At 36.7% G+C, this 22867-nt stretch overlaps 1 protein-coding gene and 1 non-coding gene across 3 annotated transcripts; one reads left to right on the top strand and one right to left on the bottom strand.

Annotated features, from left to right (window-relative positions):
- The first annotated feature begins 1085 nt into the window (after window positions 1–1085).
- On the top strand, window positions 1086–1192 carry LOC114821877 (small nucleolar RNA R71). The gene has a single exon (XR_003769714.2). It is a non-coding gene; the product is annotated as a small nucleolar RNA R71 (small nucleolar RNA).
- A 6468-nt stretch (window positions 1193–7660) lies between these two features.
- LOC114821595 (4-hydroxybenzoate polyprenyltransferase, mitochondrial-like) lies at window positions 7661–11433 on the bottom strand. Of its 2 annotated transcripts, XM_070813740.1 has the most exons (10): window positions 11195–11433; window positions 10239–10845; window positions 9837–9972; window positions 9619–9740; window positions 9421–9490; window positions 9164–9313; window positions 8886–9021; window positions 8656–8752; window positions 8269–8386; window positions 7661–8151 (listed from the first exon to the last, which is right to left on the bottom strand). In XM_070813740.1, the coding sequence occupies exons 2-9, from the start codon at window positions 10643–10645 to the stop codon at window positions 8317–8319; spliced, it is 1188 nt and encodes a 395-aa protein (XP_070669841.1). In that variant the 5' UTR covers window positions 10646–10845; window positions 11195–11433; the 3' UTR covers window positions 7661–8151; window positions 8269–8316. The 2 variants fall into 2 exon arrangements, 1 of the variants encoding a protein (XP_070669841.1); XR_011576114.1 differs by having other exon boundaries at window positions 7661–8386; window positions 8866–9021.
- Between the last annotated feature and the right edge of the window lie 11434 nt (window positions 11434–22867).

The following is a 22867-nucleotide window of genomic DNA, read 5'->3' on the forward strand; positions in this document are numbered from 1 at the left end:
CTTGACAGTATAGCGTTGGCCGGTGCTCGGTAGTTTCGGGATTGGTCAAGTATGGTACAAACAGCTTGTATGGTGGCTTGTCAGAAGGTGCAAATAAACTACCAAGGCCTTATTCCTTGTTTGCATCAAAGTTAGGTCGAGATTGCACTTTGTCACTTGCACTAGGATCTAGAATACCTGCTACAGAAATAACCTTTGACCGAGACTTTGCAGCTAACGGTGCACTTTCAGTAAGCTCTTCTTCTTCCACTTCGGCTTCATGGTGCACCACTTCTCTGTTGTCATAGCTCTTGCCACTTCTTAATGTCTGTATTACTTTGCAATGCTCCATCCTTCTTGGATTTTACTCAGATTGGCTCGGGAACTTTCCTTTCTCTTTTTCATTGAACATGGTAGCAAGCTGTCCAACTTGAGTCTCCAAATTCCCCACTAATGCCGTAAGATTCTGAATGCTAGTTTGTGTGGATTGGACAAAATTGTTGGTGCTATTAAAGAGAGCGGACATATGTTGAGCTAGCTATGACATTTGGTCTTCAAGAGATGGTTTCTTAGTCTCACTAGTTGATTGGTAAGATTGTTGGTATTGACGTGGCTGTTCGTTGCCACCCCAACTAAGATTGGGATGGTTCTTCCACCCAGGATTATATGTATTGGAATAAGGGTCACTTCTGGGTCTAATGAAGTTATTCACCATATTCACATGCTCTTGCACAAGCTCAGGGTAGCTATCCTTGTTGGGGCATTGAGTGATGTCATGAGTTGTCTCACTATAAATGATGCAAGCTTCTTGGGCATTGGGCATGGAAGATACCTGCATTAAGGCAGCAAACTTGGCATTAAAATTCTTCTCCATTTTAGCAATTTGAGCAGAAACATTAGGAGAACTCTAAGAAATCTCAAAAACTCCCCTCTTTTATGTTTGTTCTTCTGTCCATTGTTAGGATTCAGAAGCCATCATACCAAATAACTTAAATGCTTCCCTTGCTGATTTTGACATTAGTGACCCTCCAGCAGATGCATTCACTTGACTCTTGGTGGTGGCATTGAGACCATCATAAAATATGTTCATTTAAAGGTTAGAATCAAACCCAGCATGAGGACATTTTGTGTACATCTCATTATACCGTTCCCAAGCTTCATGGAAAGACTCGTTTGGCTTTTGAGTGAAAGCCAATATCTCTTTCTTGAGTGCAAGAGTCTTGGAATAAGGAAAAAACTTATTGAGAAATTTTTCTTGCAATTCTGTCCATGTTGTAATGCTATTGGCAGACAGAGAATGCAGCCACGCCTTGGCTTTGTCCTTCAAAGAGAACGGGAACAAGCGTCACTTGATAGCTTCAGAAGAGAAACCTCTGATTATGGTGTTGTCACACGCCTCAATAAATTCAGCCAAATCATGTTGGGATCACTGTTTGGCAACCCATGAAAGGATGGCAATATGTTGAGGATGTGAGGTTTGATTTCAAAGGTTGTCCCATCTTCCACATCTGGATATATAATGCACCTTGGCACTGCATTGACTCTCGCTGCCAATGAATTCCTTAAAGGTTGACCTGCTGCAGGTAAGGCTAGGGCCATGTGTGCAACTGGTGCCAAAGGTTGGAAAATAGATGTGCTGCTCTCAGGATCACGGAACAAATCCTTAAGAAAAGTATCACCAAGGTTGGAATCTTGTGCTAAATATTTTTCTCTAGCTAACTTCCTTGCACTTCTCTCTGGTTCAGGGTTGTAAGGAATAAGCACTTGATTCTTGGACCTTGTTCCAACCACCATATACTACACCTGAACAAACAACAGAAATATTATGCCACAATAAAAATAAAAGTAAAATAAAATAAAATTTAACAGAAACTAACTAAACAACAAAAAGGAAAAGAAAGTAAGTAAACCTAAATGAATCAAAAACATAGTTTATGCAAATTGGCAACCACTAGTTAGTTAAACAAAGATAAAAATCTCACACCACACATCCACTGCACTTAATCAAAGATTGAAACTCAACTAAATTAATTGCTGTTTTTTTTAATGATTAATAAAAATAAGACATAAACATAAGCATAAGAAAAATAAACACAAAAGCTCGGGAACTGTTGGCACAGTCCCGGGCAACGACGCCAATTTCTTGATGGTGATTTTTACCACTTGTAAAACAAAGGGTTAAACCATAGAAAATTCTTGAGCTTTTGTGTATTTAACTTAGTTAACTCTAAAAACTACACTAATTCAACGAAACTTAATTCAACGAAACTAAATACTACTGCACGTGACTTAAACAAACATCTAAAAAGGGAAATGGCTTATAGAAATAATGATTCAACTAAACAAAACAAGTAAATGAGGAAATTCAAGATAAAATAAATGATTGAAGAAAAATAGATTGACAATATGCTAGAGTTCAACCTTTACCAACAACACTCCTACGAAGCTCTTTCAATTGCTTAAGTAATCGAAAACACATATACTTTGAAGGTTGGGTTTTCCTTGTGTATGTTTTACTTGTGACATTCAAGTTAAAACGCATACCACTACAAACAATTTATCCATGACATTTGGATTAAATATAAACATGAATGATTCATTAATCTTGATGAAAATCCTTTTGTTAAACCATGTAATCCCTAAGAGTATGATATTTACCTTAGGAGAAATTACAATCCTCAATCACAAGAAGCATAACCAATTTTAACGTGACATTCGTTCAAAATTGCATCCAATGACTTTTCTAAGCATCCTAATGGTGATCAATCATCAAGACACATAGATAGTTTAATTTAGAGATTGAAAATATCAAAGCAAGCATGTAACAACACTTAAACAATTGAAAGAGAAATCAACGTAATCATGTTGCGGCTCATGGCCTCACTCTAGCAAAAGAAAATTAGTTATACATAATTATTTGAATACATAAGAAATTATCCATGAAGAATCAAAGAAAGAGACAACCCTTTTTTTTACAAGGAAGCTATCTCCTGAGCTCTCCGATCCTCTTGGAGCTGCGGCATCCCTTCTGCTTTCTGCTATGTTGCTCGCTGCAACTCTGTCTGTTCTCTTCTTCTTCTTTGCCCTCCCTCCTTTTTCTCTTTGTCGTGTGTTGCCTTAAACAAAAGGCAATGATTTTTCAAAGCACCAAGGCCACAAGTGGAAGGCCATCATTGTTGTCCCCCTTCTTTACCTTATTTTATTAGACAAAGGAATAAACAGCCGTGTGTTCCACTTTCCTCCTCCAAAAGCTTCTGTTTTTCTAATGCTACAAAGGCCAAATGAGTGGGATTGAAAACCCCATTGTCTGCCGAGTGATGATGACAAAGTAAAGCACAAAACAAGTGCCTTTACTTTCTTATTTTTATTAGCCAAATGAAGTGGGCAGATTTGGCCATAACGTTTAGTTGACCAAAAGTCCTTAGATTTCAATGAATGAGATGTCCTTAGAAAGCTTGAAAGGTCAGCTTCAAAAGCTAAGAAGGAAGTTTCCTCAATTTAGGCTTTAATTATGTACTTATCTCTTGTGCAACCTTCAGAGGTCCAAACTGCCTTGTCAGCACGCTGACCTGTCTTCATTCTTAAGCTGGAAACAATTGGCTGGGAATTTTGAGCTGAAAATTTGATATGATCATCTTCGATCTCTTGTGAATCAGCTCTAACTAGAATCACTAAAAAATTCCAACGTTTGCATACTTTTCCACCAAACTCAATCTTGCTGCTCCTAGAAACACAAAATGGCAAAACTCATAAATACTCAAAACCAACATGTTACGCATCACTATCAACTTCAACAGATAGGTCTTGACTGGGTACATCCAATTTAACAGACTTAACCTCACTACCAACTCAGATTGCTGAAAGGAATTTATGGGAAGAAGAAAAAGGGGAAATGTGGGTGCCTGAAGCAAGCAAGTCCTTCCATCAATAAGAAGTCGAGTTCTAGCTGCTTCTTCCTCTGCATATATAATGTGACTGTTTCGATCCAACTGTAACAAAATAGAAGTCATTAGTCAGAGACTGCATGTAAGAAATATAAGAAAGACCAATCTTACCCGCATGGTCCATCAAGGTACACCTCCTTCCGGTATTGTGCGCATTTGTAATGTGCTTATAAGACAAATAGCCATTTAATCAATAATCTAAGATTAAATTATGAGAAAAAGCAATTCATCTGTGAAGTTACAATAACGAAAACAATAAAGAGATGATTTGTACTTGCCGCATCAACAAACCCTCATCCCGTAAAGTATGTATCTCTGCTTCATTCATCCTCACTCTGTTGCTTACTTGGTTCTGATTAGTGGCTAACTATAGTTTTATTACTAATATTTTTACATAACAAAACAACGAAACTTCCAAATGAGTGGTCGGTGAAGTACTATTTCGGGGGCTTTTTGTTCTTCAAACCCCAATGACCTATTGAATTGTCTTTGTAATTTTGTTGTTAAATGCTAATCTATTTAATTCTCTTTTGATACAGCGATTTGGAGATTCTGAAAATCTGACAAAAGCTCTCTTCAAACCACCGCTTCCACTAAACCTCCAACATGACCGACACTTCTCATCATCTAATCCAGGTTCCTCTAACCTAAGGCAGTGGTTAGAAGCTCAAAGATCTAGACATGATGAATATCAAATCTTTAAAAGCATGCTCAGACATTTGTTATACAAACTCATATTAATTGAAAGGAAGCTAGGGAGTAATGCTTGAGTAAGAATCAGTATTGATTTTATCATCTACGAGAATGGAAGCTAGGAAGCATTACTCCCGAGGTTCCTTTCAATTAATCTAAGTTTCTTCAACAAATGTTTGAACATGCTTCTAAGTATTTGATATTCATCATGTCTAGATCTTGGAGCTTTTAACCACTGCCTTAGGTTAGAAGAACTTGGATTAGATGATGAGAAGTGTCAGTGATGCTGGAGGTTCAGTGAAAGCGGCTGTTTGAAGAGAGCTTTGGTCAGGTTTTCAGAATCTCCAAACTGCTGTATCAAAAGAAAATTACAAAGATTAGCATTTAACAACAAATAGAGATCCAACAAAAAGGAGTCCTTAACACTTGCAAATTTCTCTTTCTCCTTTGACCCGGATTCAACTTTGTTTTACCCGCAAGTCAAAACCAGAGGACCTGATAACTCTTCAAAAACTTCTAAATATCCATTGAGAAGAGTCTAGAAAAGAGACAACAAGAGGTTGCTTGGCATGCAATACCTGCAAGCAATGAAAATCCATATACAGTTTATAGATGGACAACCTCATGCATCAGAAGACAAAGTTCTTATCTTTTGGTATTGTGTGGCAATAAACTGGTGGATGTGCACGCTGCTCTGCGTCTTTCTCCTCTCTGTCCACTTCAGTTCCTGTCATCTGTTTAGCATCCAAAAGAACTGCAACCCAAATGTATAGAAAGCCAAATGTACTTCACTCGATCTCCTGCAAAAATGAAGAAGCAAGAATACTGATTTCCTGAGAACAAACAACAAAAAGTTCTCATATAGAGATGAACACAACATTTGCACAAGTAGTTCAACCAAAAATAACGGTTGAACAAATAATAAGATAACGTGGGCCCATTTGGGAGTGATTATGGGAGGGACAACATTACTTCTAGATTGTTGGACAGAACCTTAAAGTGCTTTAGTGAGAATAAAATCACTTTAAGAGGTTTTATGGATAAACATGTGGGAAGTGCTTCTCCTTAAAAGTGATTGTCTTGAAAAACGCAAAAATCACTTGCAGCCTTGGATGAAACTTTCAAAATACCAAAATAACTAACGAGTAAAATCACTTCTACATAAACTCTCCCAAATAAGCCCAAAGAAATAGCTTCCTATGAACTCACAAAACATATAAGATTTGCAGTATAACAAAGAAATAGCTTCCTATTTCAATCTTACATAAGGAGCAAGTACACTGCCGTCTAGCGCCAAGAGGGGGAACTTCGAGATCTTGTGCAAGTGCTGCACTCTGAAGCAGTATTCTCCCATTTGAAGATATCAAACGAGAACCATAAGTGGACGGAAACTTTTTGTTTCAAATGGGAAGCAGCAGATTCCACCAGAAGGTTTTTGGTAGGTTAACTACAAAAAATGAAAACAAATGTATAAATCTTCTGATAAGTGATAAGCGAGAGAAAAGAAAGAAGCAATCAAAAACATTAGAGAGACGCTATTACTGGAAGTAGTAAGGAAACGTATCCCATGACACAGTTATCTTCTCCCACGGAACAATCCTCCTCAAAAACTCATTCTGGAACTTCTCTCGTTTAGTTGAGAAAGGCGACTCTTTCTTTGTACTCTCAATGGTAATCTTTTGACTATTAAGGCATTCCTTTTGATCTTGTTCCCCAAGCAGAGCATAAAAGGTCGTACCCAGTGCACAAGACTTTTTCTTTGTACTCTCAATGGTAATCTTTTGACTATTAAGGCATTCCTTTTGATCTTGTTCCCCAAGCAGAGAATGCGCATCAAAATTTCTCCCATCTTCCTTGGCCTTTTCTTGAGAAGTATTCCCTTTGTCAAGGTCGGCATCACCTTTTACTGGTGTTCGACTATCCTCACCTACATTCCTTCTGTCACCTTCAGAACTGTAGGCACGTAACTAGCTACTCTTCAACCATGGATTTGACCTTACGTGCAAATCAGTGCGGTTATAACCAGGAGCAACACTATGAATCTATGAGACGGCTTCTAATAATACTACCATGACCGCCTTGGCTTCCCGAGACTGTTTTATGCCCCAAAGATTGAGAAGAACCATGAACAATGTAGGTAGGCCTTGTTGAAGCACCCATCTCTGATTTTTAAACTTTGTTCTTCTTGCATGCATCATTTTCCAAATCTTACTGTGCTGCAAAGTATGCTCCGATCAGTTTACAGCGGTAATTATAAATTTGTGAGTGAATCAAATATAAAATGTGCAACATAAGAACCAAATATTGACATATAAATAATAATTTGAAAACTCTTCCAACCAGACGGCCGCCTAATACACATTCTTCCCAATCAATGTTTTAATAAATTAATTTCTTTTTCTATTTACTTCCTAACAGGGGAGATCACACTGCCATGGAAGGGTATATTTTCCCAAAACCCTAAAACCAGAGCAACAGGGGAGAGAACAAAAAACATCTTGCTGGGTTTAGGCATTAGGTTTGTCGGGATTAGGGGTTGTGGGTATTAACAATTGCTATTGCTGATATGTTGATATGTTGTTCGTGCGATTGCAGATACTCTTAAGGAGGAGCTGTGGACCCAAAAACTGCTGCCTCAAAGAATTTGGAGGGTAATTTCCTATTCGCTTGCAAATATTGTGCTTGACAAGGCATGTACATATATTTTACTGCAAGGCAGCAAGTTGAGCAAATCGGCACTCTAGTTTCTCTGTAGCTTTTAAAACCTAATTATACTCCTCGATTTTGGACGTCTCCTTGAAAGTATGATCCACTAGAAAGACCTTAGAGGTCTTCAAGGATATTGCCTCCTGTTTATCCACAACGATCACCTGTTGCTCCCCGTGCGTGAGAGCAACTGAAGCAGCAAACTGAGACACCATATCTTCAAAGTTCATTCCTATTTTGTTTCACATACAAAATTTAGAGTACAATTTACGTGATCCGCCGCTGCAGCTGCCAGAACAGATCTCCACAGATGAACTCATACAGGAAACAAAAAGGTATCCACAAAGAACTAACCTCATACGACTCCCTTGATTGATGTTTAACTCGAAATAGTGAACTTACAATTATATCCTCATGTACCAAAAAGAATGATAAAAAGGTCGTACCCAGTGCACAGGGCTCCCGCTTTACGCAGGGTCTGGAAGAGGTGAATGTCGGCTAGCCTTACCCCCATTTATGGAGAGGCTGCTCCCAAGTCTCGAACCCGAGACCTACCGCTTATGGGCGAAGGCACTTGCCATCGCACCAAGTGCGACCACCAAAAAGAATGATGTTACAACAAAATTGCCACCTAGGAAATGGATATTACTACGTTAGTTGCAAATGCATTGACTGCCAAAATCGTTCTGCCCTTACAATTGAACAAGCCCCAAGAACAGGGTCTGGTGTATAGTTATGCAACCACAATAGCAAATATCTTGCAGTGGGAGACCTCTAGTGTAGACGCGACACGCATAATCTCGCAGCCTCCATTTATCCAATCAAGGAGCTTTCTTGCAAATTTAACAAGCAGGTCACCATAAATCATTTAAACTTCGACCGTATCAGTATGCAATTCTGTTGCAGTCAGAAGGTGAAGACATGCATTTGTAAAAGAGACCCATACTCGAATTAATTGTAGTTCCCCGAGGTTGCATCCAACCATTCTTTACCCCTAAGATGAAAGTCTTCCAAACAGGATTCCACTGAAAATAATAGCACCAAACCATTTGTTCGACACAAATCTGAAACCAAGACAAGGGCAAGCTCAGCAACCGATTATGTTCAAAGCAAAACGAAGAAAATAGTTCTTACACCTAAACAGTGTTGTTCTTTTCATAGACCGACCAACACACACTACACTATTCAAAAACCAATTCCAACCTCCACCTTTCCTTTTCTGTTCATCTTTGATTGGACAAATATGCAAGAAGCCAAAAATAATATTGATGCAATACACATATTTAACCTATATGAATACTTGAAAGCAAAATCATATGACTGTAATACTCACTTTCTATTGCAATCAGCCCGGGATGAAAGGTCAGCTGTCCATATCTGCCAAGCTAATTGTCCAGAAGCAGCCGACAAAAATGCATAATATGGCCAACCTGCTCCAAAGTTTAACGATTTGGGTGTGAGGATGTGGCAGAAACAAAAAGAAAATTTAGATTGAAGTTCCAACAATGATAAAGGGAAAAAAAAAAAGAACAGAGATGCACACAAACGAAGAAAGAAGAAAACCAATTTCAGCATTATATCCACTAAGGGCAAGACTACTCATGCACAAAATTCCAAAGCCAGTAATCCACTCCTTAGTTGAATCGTCAAATCTCAAAGCCGTAGACTTAACACCTACTTTCAAATCATCTTCTTTGTCCTGCAATCATGGTCAGAAACATCTTTGGTTGGATTACATTTGAAAAGTTCTCTTAATCCTCCATAATCCATTTCATCACAATCAAATATTGGAAACCACAGCTTCTGACCACATGAGCAATATAGTGACTAGTTTGTTGTACCTGATGTGCATATATCGTATCATACACAAGTGTCCAGCATACTCCAGAAAAGTACAATGGGAGCACTACAGCTGGATCAATGCTTCCTTTAACAGCAGCCCATCCTAACAAAGCTCCCCAATTGAAGGTTAACCCTAAATAGGCTTGAGGCTGCACCAAGCATGAAAGCATTACCAAATTATCAGTCCACTGTTATGAAACAGCACGTCTAAGTTAAAGAATAAAGCTTTAGGATAAGAAACAAAAGGTTTAATTACCCAGAATGTGAACCTCTTCATGAGAGGATAGGAGAAAACTAGCAACAAAGATGAAGCCCCTAAAACACGGCTGAAAATTCCAACGAACTACATAAGTTTCATGTGCTTGCAGATAATATTGGTTTAACCCGATTTATATACTAAAAGAGAACAATTAAAAAATCCATGGGTTTAAGGGCAGATACAAAAGATACAAACCTATAATTATTCAGTTGGAGGAGAATCCCAAGACCCAAAAGCAATTGAAATCCAAGAAAGCAAAGCCCCTGAAAGGGTGTCAAAACACCACTTGCAACTGGCCGCAACTTTGTGCGTGCGACCTGAAACAATAATGCATACTCGTCATCACATGATCAAAAACCAAACCAAAACGAGCATCATAGTCCAACTGAAAATGCAATGGTTGTGGACGTTACCATGGTATCAATATCCCGGTCAAGGAGATCATTTACGGTGCATCCAGCGCCCCTCAAAAGCAGAGCGCCACATCCAAATAGTGTCATCATCTTAAAATCAGGAAGGTGCCCTGGGCTTGCTGCCAATGTTATTGACCTGCACCAACAAGCATATGTATTTCAGACAACTTCAAACTAAACAAATAAATATACCGTTGCCAATGTTACACAACACTCTTGTTTTTACTTCAACAAGTAAATGTGCTCCCCTCTATGCACCAGAGTTCTATTAGATTAGTTTAATCGAATATCGCTTATACAGAAAAACAAAACAAGCAGCTTAATCCAAATTGTTATCAGTGAACTTTACAAAACAATGAACTGGAGAAACCGAGTTCAAAAATTGAAGTAAAAATCACTTACCACATACAAGGCCAAGCGAGCAACCAGGTGCCAATGGGCCGGTCAAGGCGAGCGAGCTTAGCATAAGGCCGAGCTTGCCTCGGCAAATACAAGTCGATCCAAGAAGCCTCAGCCTTCGTGCCATGGCCGCCCTGATTTCCGTCGTTCTTCTCGCCAGTTGACGAAGGCAAGCTGGAGAGGTGCGCTAAGAGTCTGAGATCAAATTCAACGGAGCTTGGACTCCAACGGTGCCTTTGATTGAATGGGCCAAACGGGCTTGCGTTCTGATAAGGGTTAGGGTTAGGGTTAGGAATGGCGGTGGCTGTAGTTGGGTGATAAGAAGAGACTGCGAATAGGGTGCGGGAGAGGGACACTGAAGGTTTCAGAAACCTACGTGACGAGCGAGAGGCCAGCCAAAACGAAGCCATTTTCGTTATTGATTCAAATGCATCTCTCAGAAGGGGTGGGTAAGATACACTTCGGTACGGTATGAAGAGAAACCGATACTGAAAATATTTCCGGTACAGTTCGATTTTGGACTGAGTACCGATTTGGTACCGAACGTGGTTTCGGTTTTTTTGTTTTTTTTGTTTTTCTGGGTTTTGTTTCCTGCTCTGTGTGCTCTGCACTGTGGAAGTGGAAATGCACAGAGAGCAATAGCATTCAAGAATCAAAATCTTAAGTCTCCAATTCTCCAACCAACATAACCAAATGTCAAAAATCAAAATGCTTTAAGGGAGTATTAGCAACATCATTAAAAATGCCTTATCTAATATCATTGAGGCCATAAGTTGGAAGAGAAGAACAAAAACCAAGAGGAAAAAGTACAAGAGAGGAAGGATACCCAACACCCATCACAAATCATACTCAAAATTAGCGTTATTGCAAACCCTAAATTCAAAAGATTTCTCTAGTTTTCCATATTTTCTCATCAAACAGACAAACAAATTCGTATAAGGTCAGAAAAGTAAAATCACCAGCAGCAGAGTGCTCCGTGGCTCCTATGACGGCATTCCTCCGCCGGCAACGGCGTCGAGGTTGCTTTCGGCGGCGATGAAAGGCGGACACGGGGTGAAGAGTCGGGTCTGAGAGGATCAGCTATTCCTAATTCGCAGGAGATATCGCCGACGAAAGAGTTTGAGAGAGAGGCTGAGAGAAGAGACAACAGAGAGAGACTGCGTGAGGAGAGTCAGCAGACCGGGAGAAGAATAGAGTTATGGTGTGGACAAGTCCAGAGAACTTTGTATAAGCTCTCCAACAACCTATAGAATGCGAATGAGGGTCCTTTCCGGATCATGAGGATCCTCGATCTTCAAATTATATTCATAGTACATCATACGATTAAAAATTATATTAAATATTTTTATTTAAAATTAAACATGAACAGTATTTGACGAAAATTAACCGTACAGCGTACAATAAACAGACATAAGAAGATCCTCATTCATAGAATGCTGACATGTGGTTTTAAAAAATATGAAAATATGCTTAGGCACGGTTTGAAAATAAAAAATTGAAATCGAAACTTTGGTTTCGAAAGTTGTACAATTTTGTACCGAAATTTAAAAAACCAAACCAATAGGTATGGTATGAACTAGGTCGGTTTCAGTTTCCCCTTTTTCTCCAACCTTAAGCCTCGTTTGGCAGCTCGGACTGTACTGATTCTTTCTGTCGGATAGGATAAATAGTCACCGGATAGTACTGACTAAATTTTACAAAATCATAAGAAATCCAAGAAAGAATCCATACAATCTGTAATAGGAATCTATATAAAATTTGTCAAAATCCATATGGAATTGTAAAGTCTATTAAAATCCTTTAAAATCTGTCACCTACAAAAAGTTCATCAAAATCCTCTGAAATCCAAATTGACTACACCCTTAGGTTCAATTCTCGTCAAAGGTGATTTCTAACCAAATTATTATGGCTAACTCACTGTGAGGTTTAATCCACTTTCTCACTCCATATTGTAAACAATATCAAAAATTAAAAAAATTGATCATACAATTTGTTAAAAATGCATACCATGTTGCTAGAGAGTGGGTTCAACCAAGCATAAATGGAGCCATACAATTTGATTTGTATAATTTTTGGAGTTAATGAAGTGCATGATTTAATTATGATAAATTTTGAAGTAAATATAACTCATTGTTGAAATCATCTTCGACAACTTTATTTTGGTTTTGATATTTATTATATTACGTTTAAAACAGTAAGCAACTTTTGATATTTATTATATTACGTTTAAACAATAAGCAACTATATTTAGATAGAGGTAGGCTTGACAAATGGGTCGTGTCTGTCGTGTTCGTATCGTTTTCGTGTAACATCTGTTATCTTAACGGGTCGTGTCGTATCACACTTATTATCTTAACGGGTCCTTAACAGGGTAAAGTGATCCGACCCGTTAAGAAAAATATATTTGTTTTCCTTAAATTTGCACATACCACACATTGCCACATAAATATTATTTCAAAACTTTAAAACACATTTGTCGTTTAAATACTACATCTACACTCGAAAATAAGAGCCTAATAAACAAACATCTATACACTACTAGTCTATTACAAAATATTAAATGTACAAGGATATGCAAAATGAAAGAGTTTTTATTTTCAAGGTTGTGAAGCCTTTCTCAAAAGTTTAAACATTGCCAATATAACTCAAAGCTTGCATGTTATTCCTTTTACAAAATCCTCAATTTTCATCGATAATCATGACATAAGATTTTGTGGTATCTACTAGTGTAAATATTTTAAATTGAAGATCGAATTTATTCATTGTATTCATATAGGGTCAATGAGTGTAGCTGTAAAAAATCATCAAAATCAGAGTTAAAATAACCGTTTAATCGTGATTTTTTGTTAATAACCGTCGAAATTTTTTGTATCATTACTTGATCTCTGAATGTTTGTTTTTTGCGATTTTTGGCGTATGCGGTCTTGAAGAATATACAACCAAGTTTGACGGTTGGATCGTTGAAATTAGTTTCGTAAAATGCGTATCTCATCAAAACGATAGATTCACTAACACTTAGAGTTTATTTATACTTTCATTAAGTATAACATAAGATTTTGTGTATCCACTAGTGTAAATATTTTAAATTGAAGATCGAATTCATTCATTGTATTCATATATGTTCAAGGAATGTAGTTGTAAAAAATCATCAAAATCAGAGTTAAAATAACTGTTAAATCGTGATTTTTCGTTGATAACCGTCGAAAGGTTTTGTCCCGTTACTTGATCTTTGAATGTTTGTTTTTTGCAATTTTTTGTGTATGCGATCTCGAAGTATATACAAACATGTTTGACGGTTGAATCATTGAAACTAGTTTCGTAGAATGCGTATCCCATCAAAACAATAGATTCACTAACACTTAAGAGGTTATTCATACTCACTAGTGTAAATATTTTAAATTGAAGATAGAGTTCATTCATTGTATTCATATAAGGTCAAGGAGTTTATATGTAAAAATTCATCAAAATCGAAGTTAAAATAACTGTTAAATCGTAATTTTTCGTTGATAACCGTCGAAAAGTTTTGTCCCGTTACTTGATATTTGAATGTTTGTTTTTTGTGATTTTTAGCGTATACGATCTCGAAGCATATACAAACAAGTTTGACGGTTGGATTGTTGAAATTAGTTTTGTAGAATTCATATCCCATCAAGTTCAATGGTGTATATACATTTATTAAGTAGATTTAAATTTATTTATTTTGTACATATAATAAGAAATTGAATGGTATGTATATTTAAGCCGATCCAATGGTCACCAATTTTTAATATTTAATTATATATATATATAATTATTATAGTTTTTAGGGGTATAAAATTGTTAAATTAATATACATAATTATTATAGTATTTTTTTGGGGTTATAAAATTATAAAATTAATATTTTGCTTATCGTGTATCGTGTTACCCACGTGTATACCCGAACCAACCCTTTATCTTAACATGTGCTTATCAGGTTACCCGATAACGACCCGATTCGTTATCGTGTCGACCTAAACACTTGTTAATTTCGTGTCGTGTCATGTCAGGAATTGACAAGCCTAGGTAGAGGTGTTCAGCCCGATTCCACCTTCAAATCAGAAACGAGAAAATATCAACAGTTCGGGTCGGTGTGGTTTCACCTAAATTTATTACTAAAATCGTACGGTTCGCTTCACGACGGTTCCGATTCAGTTCATGCCAATTTACGGCTCTGAATACTAAATCATTTGAATCTTGCAAACATATATTTAGAGTACATAAAAAGGTCAAATGATTTTTATAGTAAAAGATAGTAATTGGATCACACAACAAAGAACATGCATGACTAATCATAAAGAATGATAAACTACAATAGAAGAAGATTTAAAAAGTTAAATGGCACCAAAACTTTACAAAGTTAATGAATATTATTCATATCAACAATTCACAAAACATAACACACATAACTAACAAATTTAGCTTATCAAATCCATTGTGGCTACTAATTTAACAATCTAGAAACAAAAGACCGAAGCATTCTTATTAAGAAACATGATAAAACGGTTGAAATTCACAAAATTTTCAAAACCCAATTAATTATTTATATTCACAGTTCGGTTCTGTTCTAAGCAGTTATGCCAACATGAAAATCGAAACCGGTATAAACGGTTCGGTCTGATTGTTAAACTTTTTTTTTTTGTCAACACGGTTTTTTACGGTTTATTTTATCGCGGTTCGATTCAGTTTCACTATTTGCCCACCCCTATATTTAGGTACGTTCTTTGAAAGAACACTTTAATGAATATTTGCCCAAGTGAGAGAATAAAAGAAAATTTGAGCTTCACAATCAGTAACTTGTTTGTAATAAGTTATTGAATTCTAATCATACGGGTTTTGCGTTGAAGGGTGACATACACCTATCTATTATTCCATCTTTCATGAATTATGCTAATAAGTATTGGTGGTTGACGAAATTAAATTGAATCATGACTAAAAGGATAACAACATGTTTAGATTGCACGAATATATACCTGGTGTGTATGTATTTGTTAATCTTTATGTACCTATGTGTATGTATTTGTTAATCTTTCTTGTTGCCTATACTCAATTCCAAATGCTTTAATTGGTCAGTTGTTAGTCCTTTTAACAGGATTTCGAGGCTAATAGCACTTAGAGTTAATATGGATTAATTTATTGGTCTTATTGATTCATACTTAATTGTTGTCAAATTGTATGATTTTGTATGTTAATGGTGAATGATTCAATGATTCATATCACTTTCATTAAGATTGTAGAGAAAAGGAAAAAAAAAAAAAAAGACAGACAATTTTGTGATGATATGCATTCGTATTAACCGACTGAGTAAGGTTTTTTTTTACCCAAAATCATGGTTTTGGTTTGTATTGATCTGCAATTAAGTTATGATATAGAAAATTAGTGGAAGTTTTAGTTTCAATATTAATTTACCTTACATGTTGCACATTAACCTATAATATAATATTAGCCGTAAGGATTCTTTTCTGATTTGCTTAAAGGATATGTGCAATTAAGAAACCTTGTGGGTTACCAGTTAGAATAATTAGCTAATTGATGTCATCTTCAATTTGATAAAAACTGTAAAAAGCAAGAAATTTGAGGTGATTTATTATTGCCTAATGTGTCGGCCAGATGATAAGGTAAATAATTTAGATTTTATTCCAAGAAAATAGTTCTCTTTTTTATACTTGTTTACTTCATCCAATCCTTTCATGGTGCTTTGTTTACAGCATCATATGCTATGGAAATGGAAGGAAACATGGATTAAGTTTTTCTTTTAATGAAATTACAGAAATATTTTCAACGCCTTCGGAGAAGATCCGAAATGACCTGTAAAATAACAGGTTATTAACAGAGTTTTCCGTTAACGATCTGAACTATTAAGCATCCACCAAATGTTAACTTTAACGAGTGCATTGGGTTGGGTTAACGGATTGGTTCTAAAATGCCACCCCTACAATCGAGGCTGATAACCACACAAGACATCCATAAATGGACTTTGCGTCATCCATCCGATGACCATCTCCACTGTGACTTTCACCCACTGGAACAAAGGCGAGCCAAGCTAATGCATAAGCACTTCTTGGGTTAAGCTGCGCCAGTGATTGAACTATCACAAACTTCATCAAAATTGAACTTGAAAATTGACGCTTGTGGAGGTTGTACAACCATATATGTTATGTTAATTAATTAATTTCTTTTATGTGATATTGCGTTGCAGACAGAGGTGATGTAGTTTTAGAATAAGCACGATCAACCACCCAAAGAGGCAGCAGCCTGCAATTCCATTCATTTAGGAGTCGCTCGAATTGTTGTCACAAGAAATTTGCTTAAGGAGTTTGTCAACAAAGCACTAGAAACGCAAAGAAAGTTTCTTAAATGGCAGCCTGCCTACTCTTCTGATCATGACAGTCGAGAAATCCCAGCAGCAGTGTATGAGTTGGAAGACCAGAAAGGATGCTCCCAAAATTCCAAGAGAAATTCCTCCAAGTTGTTCACTTCCGGCTGCTCAAGATCTCGTGAAGGAATTTTCAATCACCATGGACCTACGAGTGGCTTGATCCCTCAAAAGGGATACGTAGGCAATTTAGGTCTTTACCTAAATGCAGGCATATAACTAAACAAATACAACAATCCTCATATTCCATATTTTCTTCATGTTAGAATCAAAGGGGTTTCTTGTGACAAAAGATTGTAATTAAGAAGCGTTAGTTTTGAATGGGTCATACTCAAAATAATAAAACCCTCCGCCACGAGAAATAAAGGGTGAAATTGTGTTGGATTTATTTCGTTACATTACGTACAAATTTTTTTAACAATTGCTTAGAGAAGTGTGTTACCGAACTTGTCCACGATTAGAGCAATCCATTATTGTTTCGTAACGTTTTCCACATCTATGACAACCATCATGAGGCAAAAAATTTCGCTTGGATTGGAGACGTTCTTAGCGCAAGGTAATATTTGGTGACAAGCTTTCCACAAATGAGAAATAACAGGAGCATTGGGACGAGAAACTTTGACACCAGGTTGCCTTCTATTGTTGGAAAATATTAGGGTCTGTTTGGTATCCTATTTGAAATTTTTTAGCATTTCTCAAAACATTTCTTAAAACAATTTTCTGTAAGACTCAAAAACTTGATTGGTTTGCAATTTAAAATTTTTACATGTTACGACTTAAACTAGACAAAGAGATCTAAAAAGAGGGGATCGTAGGAGAGGGAGAAAGAAGAGAGAGGAGGAAAGAAAGTCAGAGATGATTGAAGGAAAGAGAAAGAAAAGAGAGGATTAAATGAGATAGAGAAGAAGATGAGTGAGAGAATGAAGAGAACAGATTGGAAGAGAGACGAAAAAGGTCAAAAAAAGGAGAGAGAAGAAAAGAGAGAGATATATTTGGATTGAGAGGGGATGAGGGAGAAAAGAAATGAGTGAGTTTAAGGAGGGTGTATTCAATTGAGAATTTGAGATATTTTAATGGATTTATAAATCCATGGATTTTTATGGAGTTTAATTGATTTGTAGAGATTCCATGTAAAATTTTGATTCAATTCCCTCGAAATCTCTTGGGGAGAGGTGAGATTTGTGGATGCTCAAAATACACTACGAAATCTCTCCAATTCCCTCTAATTCCTCAACTTTCTCAAATTCTTTAAAATCAAATTCTAATTAAATACACCTGTAATGTGATAAACTTCTTTAAAATCCTAATTGAATACACCCAGATTTCTAAGGATTTTCATAAACTATCTTAAAATCCTGATTGAATACACATTGAATTTCAGAGAATCACTTAAATTCCTGATTGGATATCCCTAGATTCATTAAAAGAATTAAAATCCCTCAAAATCCCTATTGAATACACCCCCCCTAAGTTTAAAAACTCTAAAACCTCACTTTTTATGTTTTTAGAAAATAAACTATATTTTTGAGTTACTCTTGAGTTCAGTTTTTTAAAATAGTCCTATCAAACAAGTTTTTAAGATCTAAAACTTGAAAATTGTTTTTGAGTTTGAAAAGTTGGATACAAGTAAAGTACCAAACAGGCCCTTAGTATTTTTGGTTTATTTGAATGTTTAGTTTTATGGGCTTAGCCCGTTAGCATTAGGGTTTCGGTTTCTTACCTTTTAGGGTTAGGGTTATGGTTAGTTTATTATAAATATCATGCTTGTAATTTAGTTTGAGAACAAGTCATTCACAATGTAGCCTTTAGCGTTTTGTAGCCGTTTTGGTATTCTCGTTTGTTTAATAATATTCTTATTTTGTTAGTCTTATTCGTTGCGCACTCTGATATTCAACTTGGTATCAGAGCAGGTTCAATCTTTCGGGATTTGATCTGCTTTGGTTGTTATCAGTTTTCGGCTAGTATGTTGCTTCTGTCTTGTTGTTGTTTGGGTTTAGTTTGATACTAAAAAAAAAATTGATAAAGCTTTGTCGTGCTTCGCAGTTTTCCGCATCAGATCACCAGCAAGCTGCGCCTACAAGCACGCCGTCGCACCACCATCTGCTGCCGCCGCTTGAACCCACCTTCAACCTCAATCCATCACTGGCTTCCTCACTATCCACCATTTGTTTTGACGAAGCCCAGATCCGAGAACCCAAACTCGAATCGAGTTCGTCTTTGCCCTGCACTCTGCCTACACTCGTACGCGTAGTCAACTTCCATGAGTCGAATCTGTCAGCCCTTGGATCACTGCTGCTATTTCTCATTTGCAAGCTCGTACACCATGAACTAGACCCATGAAACCAATCTGCACGCTACCGCTGCAACTAGAAACCCAGCACATCTGCTGTTCGAATCCACCCCGTCGCCAAGCCTGCAACCACACCTCGAAGTCTGAGTTCAGAATGTTGATATGCAAATGTTTTGCGCCCAGATTGCCACATGTTGCTGCACCCTTGAACGCTGCTGTTGAAACATGCTCCAGCTGCAACCTGCGAGTTTGTCTTCGCCAGTCTAGAAACAAAAAGAAGAAAAATGAGAGAAAAGAAAAAGCAAAAAAGAAAGTGGATTGTCCGTGGAGAGTTAAGAAACCGCATGCAACTACTGAGACTAATCCACCAAAAGTATTGGCTGTGTTGACTCTGGAATTAGCTACAACTGATCGTGTCGACGACTTCACTTTGGTTGGTGATGCATGGATGTCCCTGTTCCTGTCTGTATAGCGGAGCGGCCTGTTTGCCTGTCTGTTTGTCCGCATAGCAGAGCCGGCCTGTCTGCCTGTCTGCCTGTCTGTCTGCCTGTCTGCCTCGATGCTTGCCTGCCTGTCTGCCTAACGGAGCCTGCATCCACATCTGCTTGTTTGCAAACTCATGTCGTATACCGCCATGACTTTGACCGGGGGGGGGGGTGTTGGAAAATATTAGTATTTTTGGTTTATTTGAATGTTTAGTTTTCTGGGCTTAGCCCTTAGCATTAGGGTTTCGGTTTCTTACCTTTTAGGATTAGGGTTAGGGTTAGTTTATTATAAATAGCATGCTTGTAATTTAGTTTGAGAACAAGTCATTCACAATGTAGCCTTTAGGGTTTTGTAGCTATTTTGGCATTCTCGTTTGTTTAATAATATTCTTATTTTGTTAGTCTTGTTCGTTGCGCAGTCTGATATTCAACTAGATGTGGATGCAAGCCTCCAAATTCCGATGCCGATGCCGATACCAATGCCGATACCGATACCGATGCCAATAGCAATACCAATACCAATGCCAATTTCCGATGCCAATTTCAATACGAAATTCCATCGGTGCAAGTGCAAACTGATTCTTGATTCTTGATTCTTGCTAGAAAACTGATTCTAATTCCGACTGGCTAGTGTTAAGAGTATGGAAATAACCCATCACTAAACGGATGAGATTTTCCGTACCAACAAACGAACAACGCCAAAAAAATTCTGGCAGATACCCCAAACTTCAAAACAAAGCCAACAACTTGTGTGACTATATTACAGTTCAAAACCTTTGTAAATCCCACCTAGCTCAATGAAATTTCATTTTTATCAACCCACCAAAATACCTTTCACCTAGCTCAAGTAATTAGGAGCATGTTTAATATTCTTTTTGGATTCAATATTTAGTTTTTGAAAACGATGAATGCATCTAAATAACTATGTTCTTATTAGTTTCAAAAACAAATAATGGATTCAATATTTAGTTTTTGAAAACGATGATGCATCTAAATTACTATTAGCTAAAGATCAAAACGCTTTCTAACCCAAAATAGGTAATTTATTTGTAATGATTTGTCTCCATCACGATATGAAAAGAAACTTGAGCTATGACTAAGTACTCTAAACAAGAGTTCACATAGCTAGCCTAAGAAAGAAAATGTAAACTGTCACACATAGGTAGCCTAGGTTCTTTGTGAGATTCCAACATTGAAATCAACTACCCTAAACAAGAATCAACACATAGCTAGTCTTTGTTCCCTTCCCACTGTGAGAGTCAATGCATAAACATATAGCAATACATCAATAGGCATTAGCTAGGCAGTCTCGGAGATCGTTCTTTTCTTATACAAGCGATAGTGAAGAAGAGAATAATCAAACCTAAAGCATAAATGATCTGAATATCGTTATACGCAATAACATATAGTTGATCTAAATCTAAAACTATCCATCCATATTTTTCAACATTTTGTTAATAACTTGACATCTTGTTACTTGATTCGGAAGAAGTACATAGAAGTATTTCGCAATCGAACATTCTGAACTTATCAATTGGAAAGAATCATAAAAATATTGATATAGGAAAAGTGGGTGAGAGCAAGAAAATACATGCAAGTGGTACAGTGAAGCGTAGTGGACTTGACTCACAAAGTCATGCTACATGAAATTGAACCCTCTCTGGACCGACCATTGGCATATTGATCCCTTTTAGACTAGTAAAGAACACCGACAAATACGAATGAACAATCCACAAAAAGGGAAAATTTTCATGATATCTAACGTGGTTGTTTTTTCAACCATCAGCCGATATTACTAGTCTAAACTACACACTAAAGAAGAACAAAGGTTTGAATTCGAGAAATAATTGGTTGGCGAGAATGCGCTATCAATCAAAGCTACCCACCGCTGCATTTTTGTTTAATAATAACGGGAATTCATTTATAATGAATTCAGATCCTCTCTAGTTTTGTTTCCGGATCCTCGAGATTAAAAATCTTGTGTCCAGGAATTAAGTTTAATTTCTTTTACTTATTTCACGCAAACGAGGTTTTGGTGGAGACATCTTTCTTCCTCTCTTCCTTCGTCCTTCATAACCACGCCTCCGCCTGTTCTATCTCAATTCTGAATCCTTTCTCCCAAATGTCATAACACCGTCCACTGTTGGCGGCGAAAGAGCTGGAAACCAAAGGACAACACCGAGTTTGTGGCTCTGGTTCTCTCTAATATTAAACAACCAACAAAGAATCTGCATTTCGTTGATTTTTGAGATGCAAATTCTTCTATCTTCTCCCTCCCTCTCTCTGCTCCCTCTCTTCAAATTTGTACTTTGTAACCAGCCCAATCAACAAGTACTAAATAGGGTTTGGGTGACAATTAAAAGAAAAAATATATAAAAAAAATACAATATTAAAGTGCAGTTGGCTTTTCGTATGTGAAATCATAATTTCTCCATTGAAAGCATTAGGCATCAGAGAGGAAGAAAAGAGAATGATATGGACGGAAAGAGGAGGAACAAAAAGGTGTCTGCTACATCTGACAAACGAAAACAAAATACAAAAATTTAGGTGAACAGCTAGAATTAAACGGTCAACAGCCTCTAAGGATCCGACTCCATTCATAATCTGCAAATTCTAACTTATCCATATCTGACTAATAAAATACTTTCATGTACCAACTAAGGTATAATATTTTGTATTTAAGTAGGTGTCTCGAGCTACTTAGTACTACGGTATAATGGTATTACTCTTCACTTGTGAGAGGTTTTAGGTTCGATTCTCATCAAAGAAGAATTTGAATCACATTATTACTAACTCAGTATGAGTATGAGGACAGGTTGAATTTTCAAAACTCACCATTTTGAACTTTCATGAGGCATGGACCAAAAGTAAAAGGCCAGTATATTTAAAGTCCCTGTTTAGAAATATTAAACAATGATAAGTTTTCTTTGCCATTTGGTGTAAACGTACACGTTAACTTATTTAAAGGTCTAACGCTTACTACATTTTAAATTTAATGAAAGATCAAACAATCAATCCAACTAAAAGCATAAATTATTTCAATTTTTTTTTTGTCAAACGATATATTTTATTGGATTAGATGTTAGATAAGCCACTGACGGGATTTGAACCTACGTTTTCATGCAAGAGCTCAACACATTTCCACCATTGTGGTAAATGACTCAATTTCAAGGTTACATGATTAACAAGACTTTAGTCACCAGTTTATGTTGCATGTTGTAATCTTTAATGATTATTGTTAAATTCTTTTAGTTTTGTGGATCCCTACCCTTCTTAATGTCAATATGGAGCAGGTAGAAGTGTATGCAGTATGATTATCTTTCTTCCTAATCTCCTCTTATTTTCATCCCTCATCTCACACTTTTCTTTTTGTCTTCATCTATCTATAAAAAAATCAATACAAGATGTTGAGGTAACATAATCGTTTAAATAAGAGGAAATAAAAGGGAAGAGAAATTAAGAAG

The sequence above is a fragment of the Malus domestica genome, chromosome 15 (genome assembly GCF_042453785.1).
Source record: "Malus domestica chromosome 15, GDT2T_hap1".
NCBI classification, from domain to species: Eukaryota; Viridiplantae; Streptophyta; class Magnoliopsida; order Rosales; family Rosaceae; genus Malus; species Malus domestica.

Excerpts from the sequence above, each read along its gene's own strand:
- LOC114821595 (XM_070813740.1), bottom strand. The coding sequence starts at position 10,645 with ATGGCTTCGTTTTGGCTGGCCTCTCGCTCGTCACGTAGGTTTCTGAAA. Across the intron at positions 9,491-9,618 it reads CTCCAACTGAATAATTATAG|CCGTGTTTTAGGGGCTTCAT; the intron begins GTTTGTATCTTT and ends TGGAATTTTCAG. Across the intron at positions 8,387-8,655 it reads CGGGCTGATTGCAATAGAAA|ATTTGTGTCGAACAAATGGT; the intron begins GTGAGTATTACA and ends TCTTGGTTTCAG.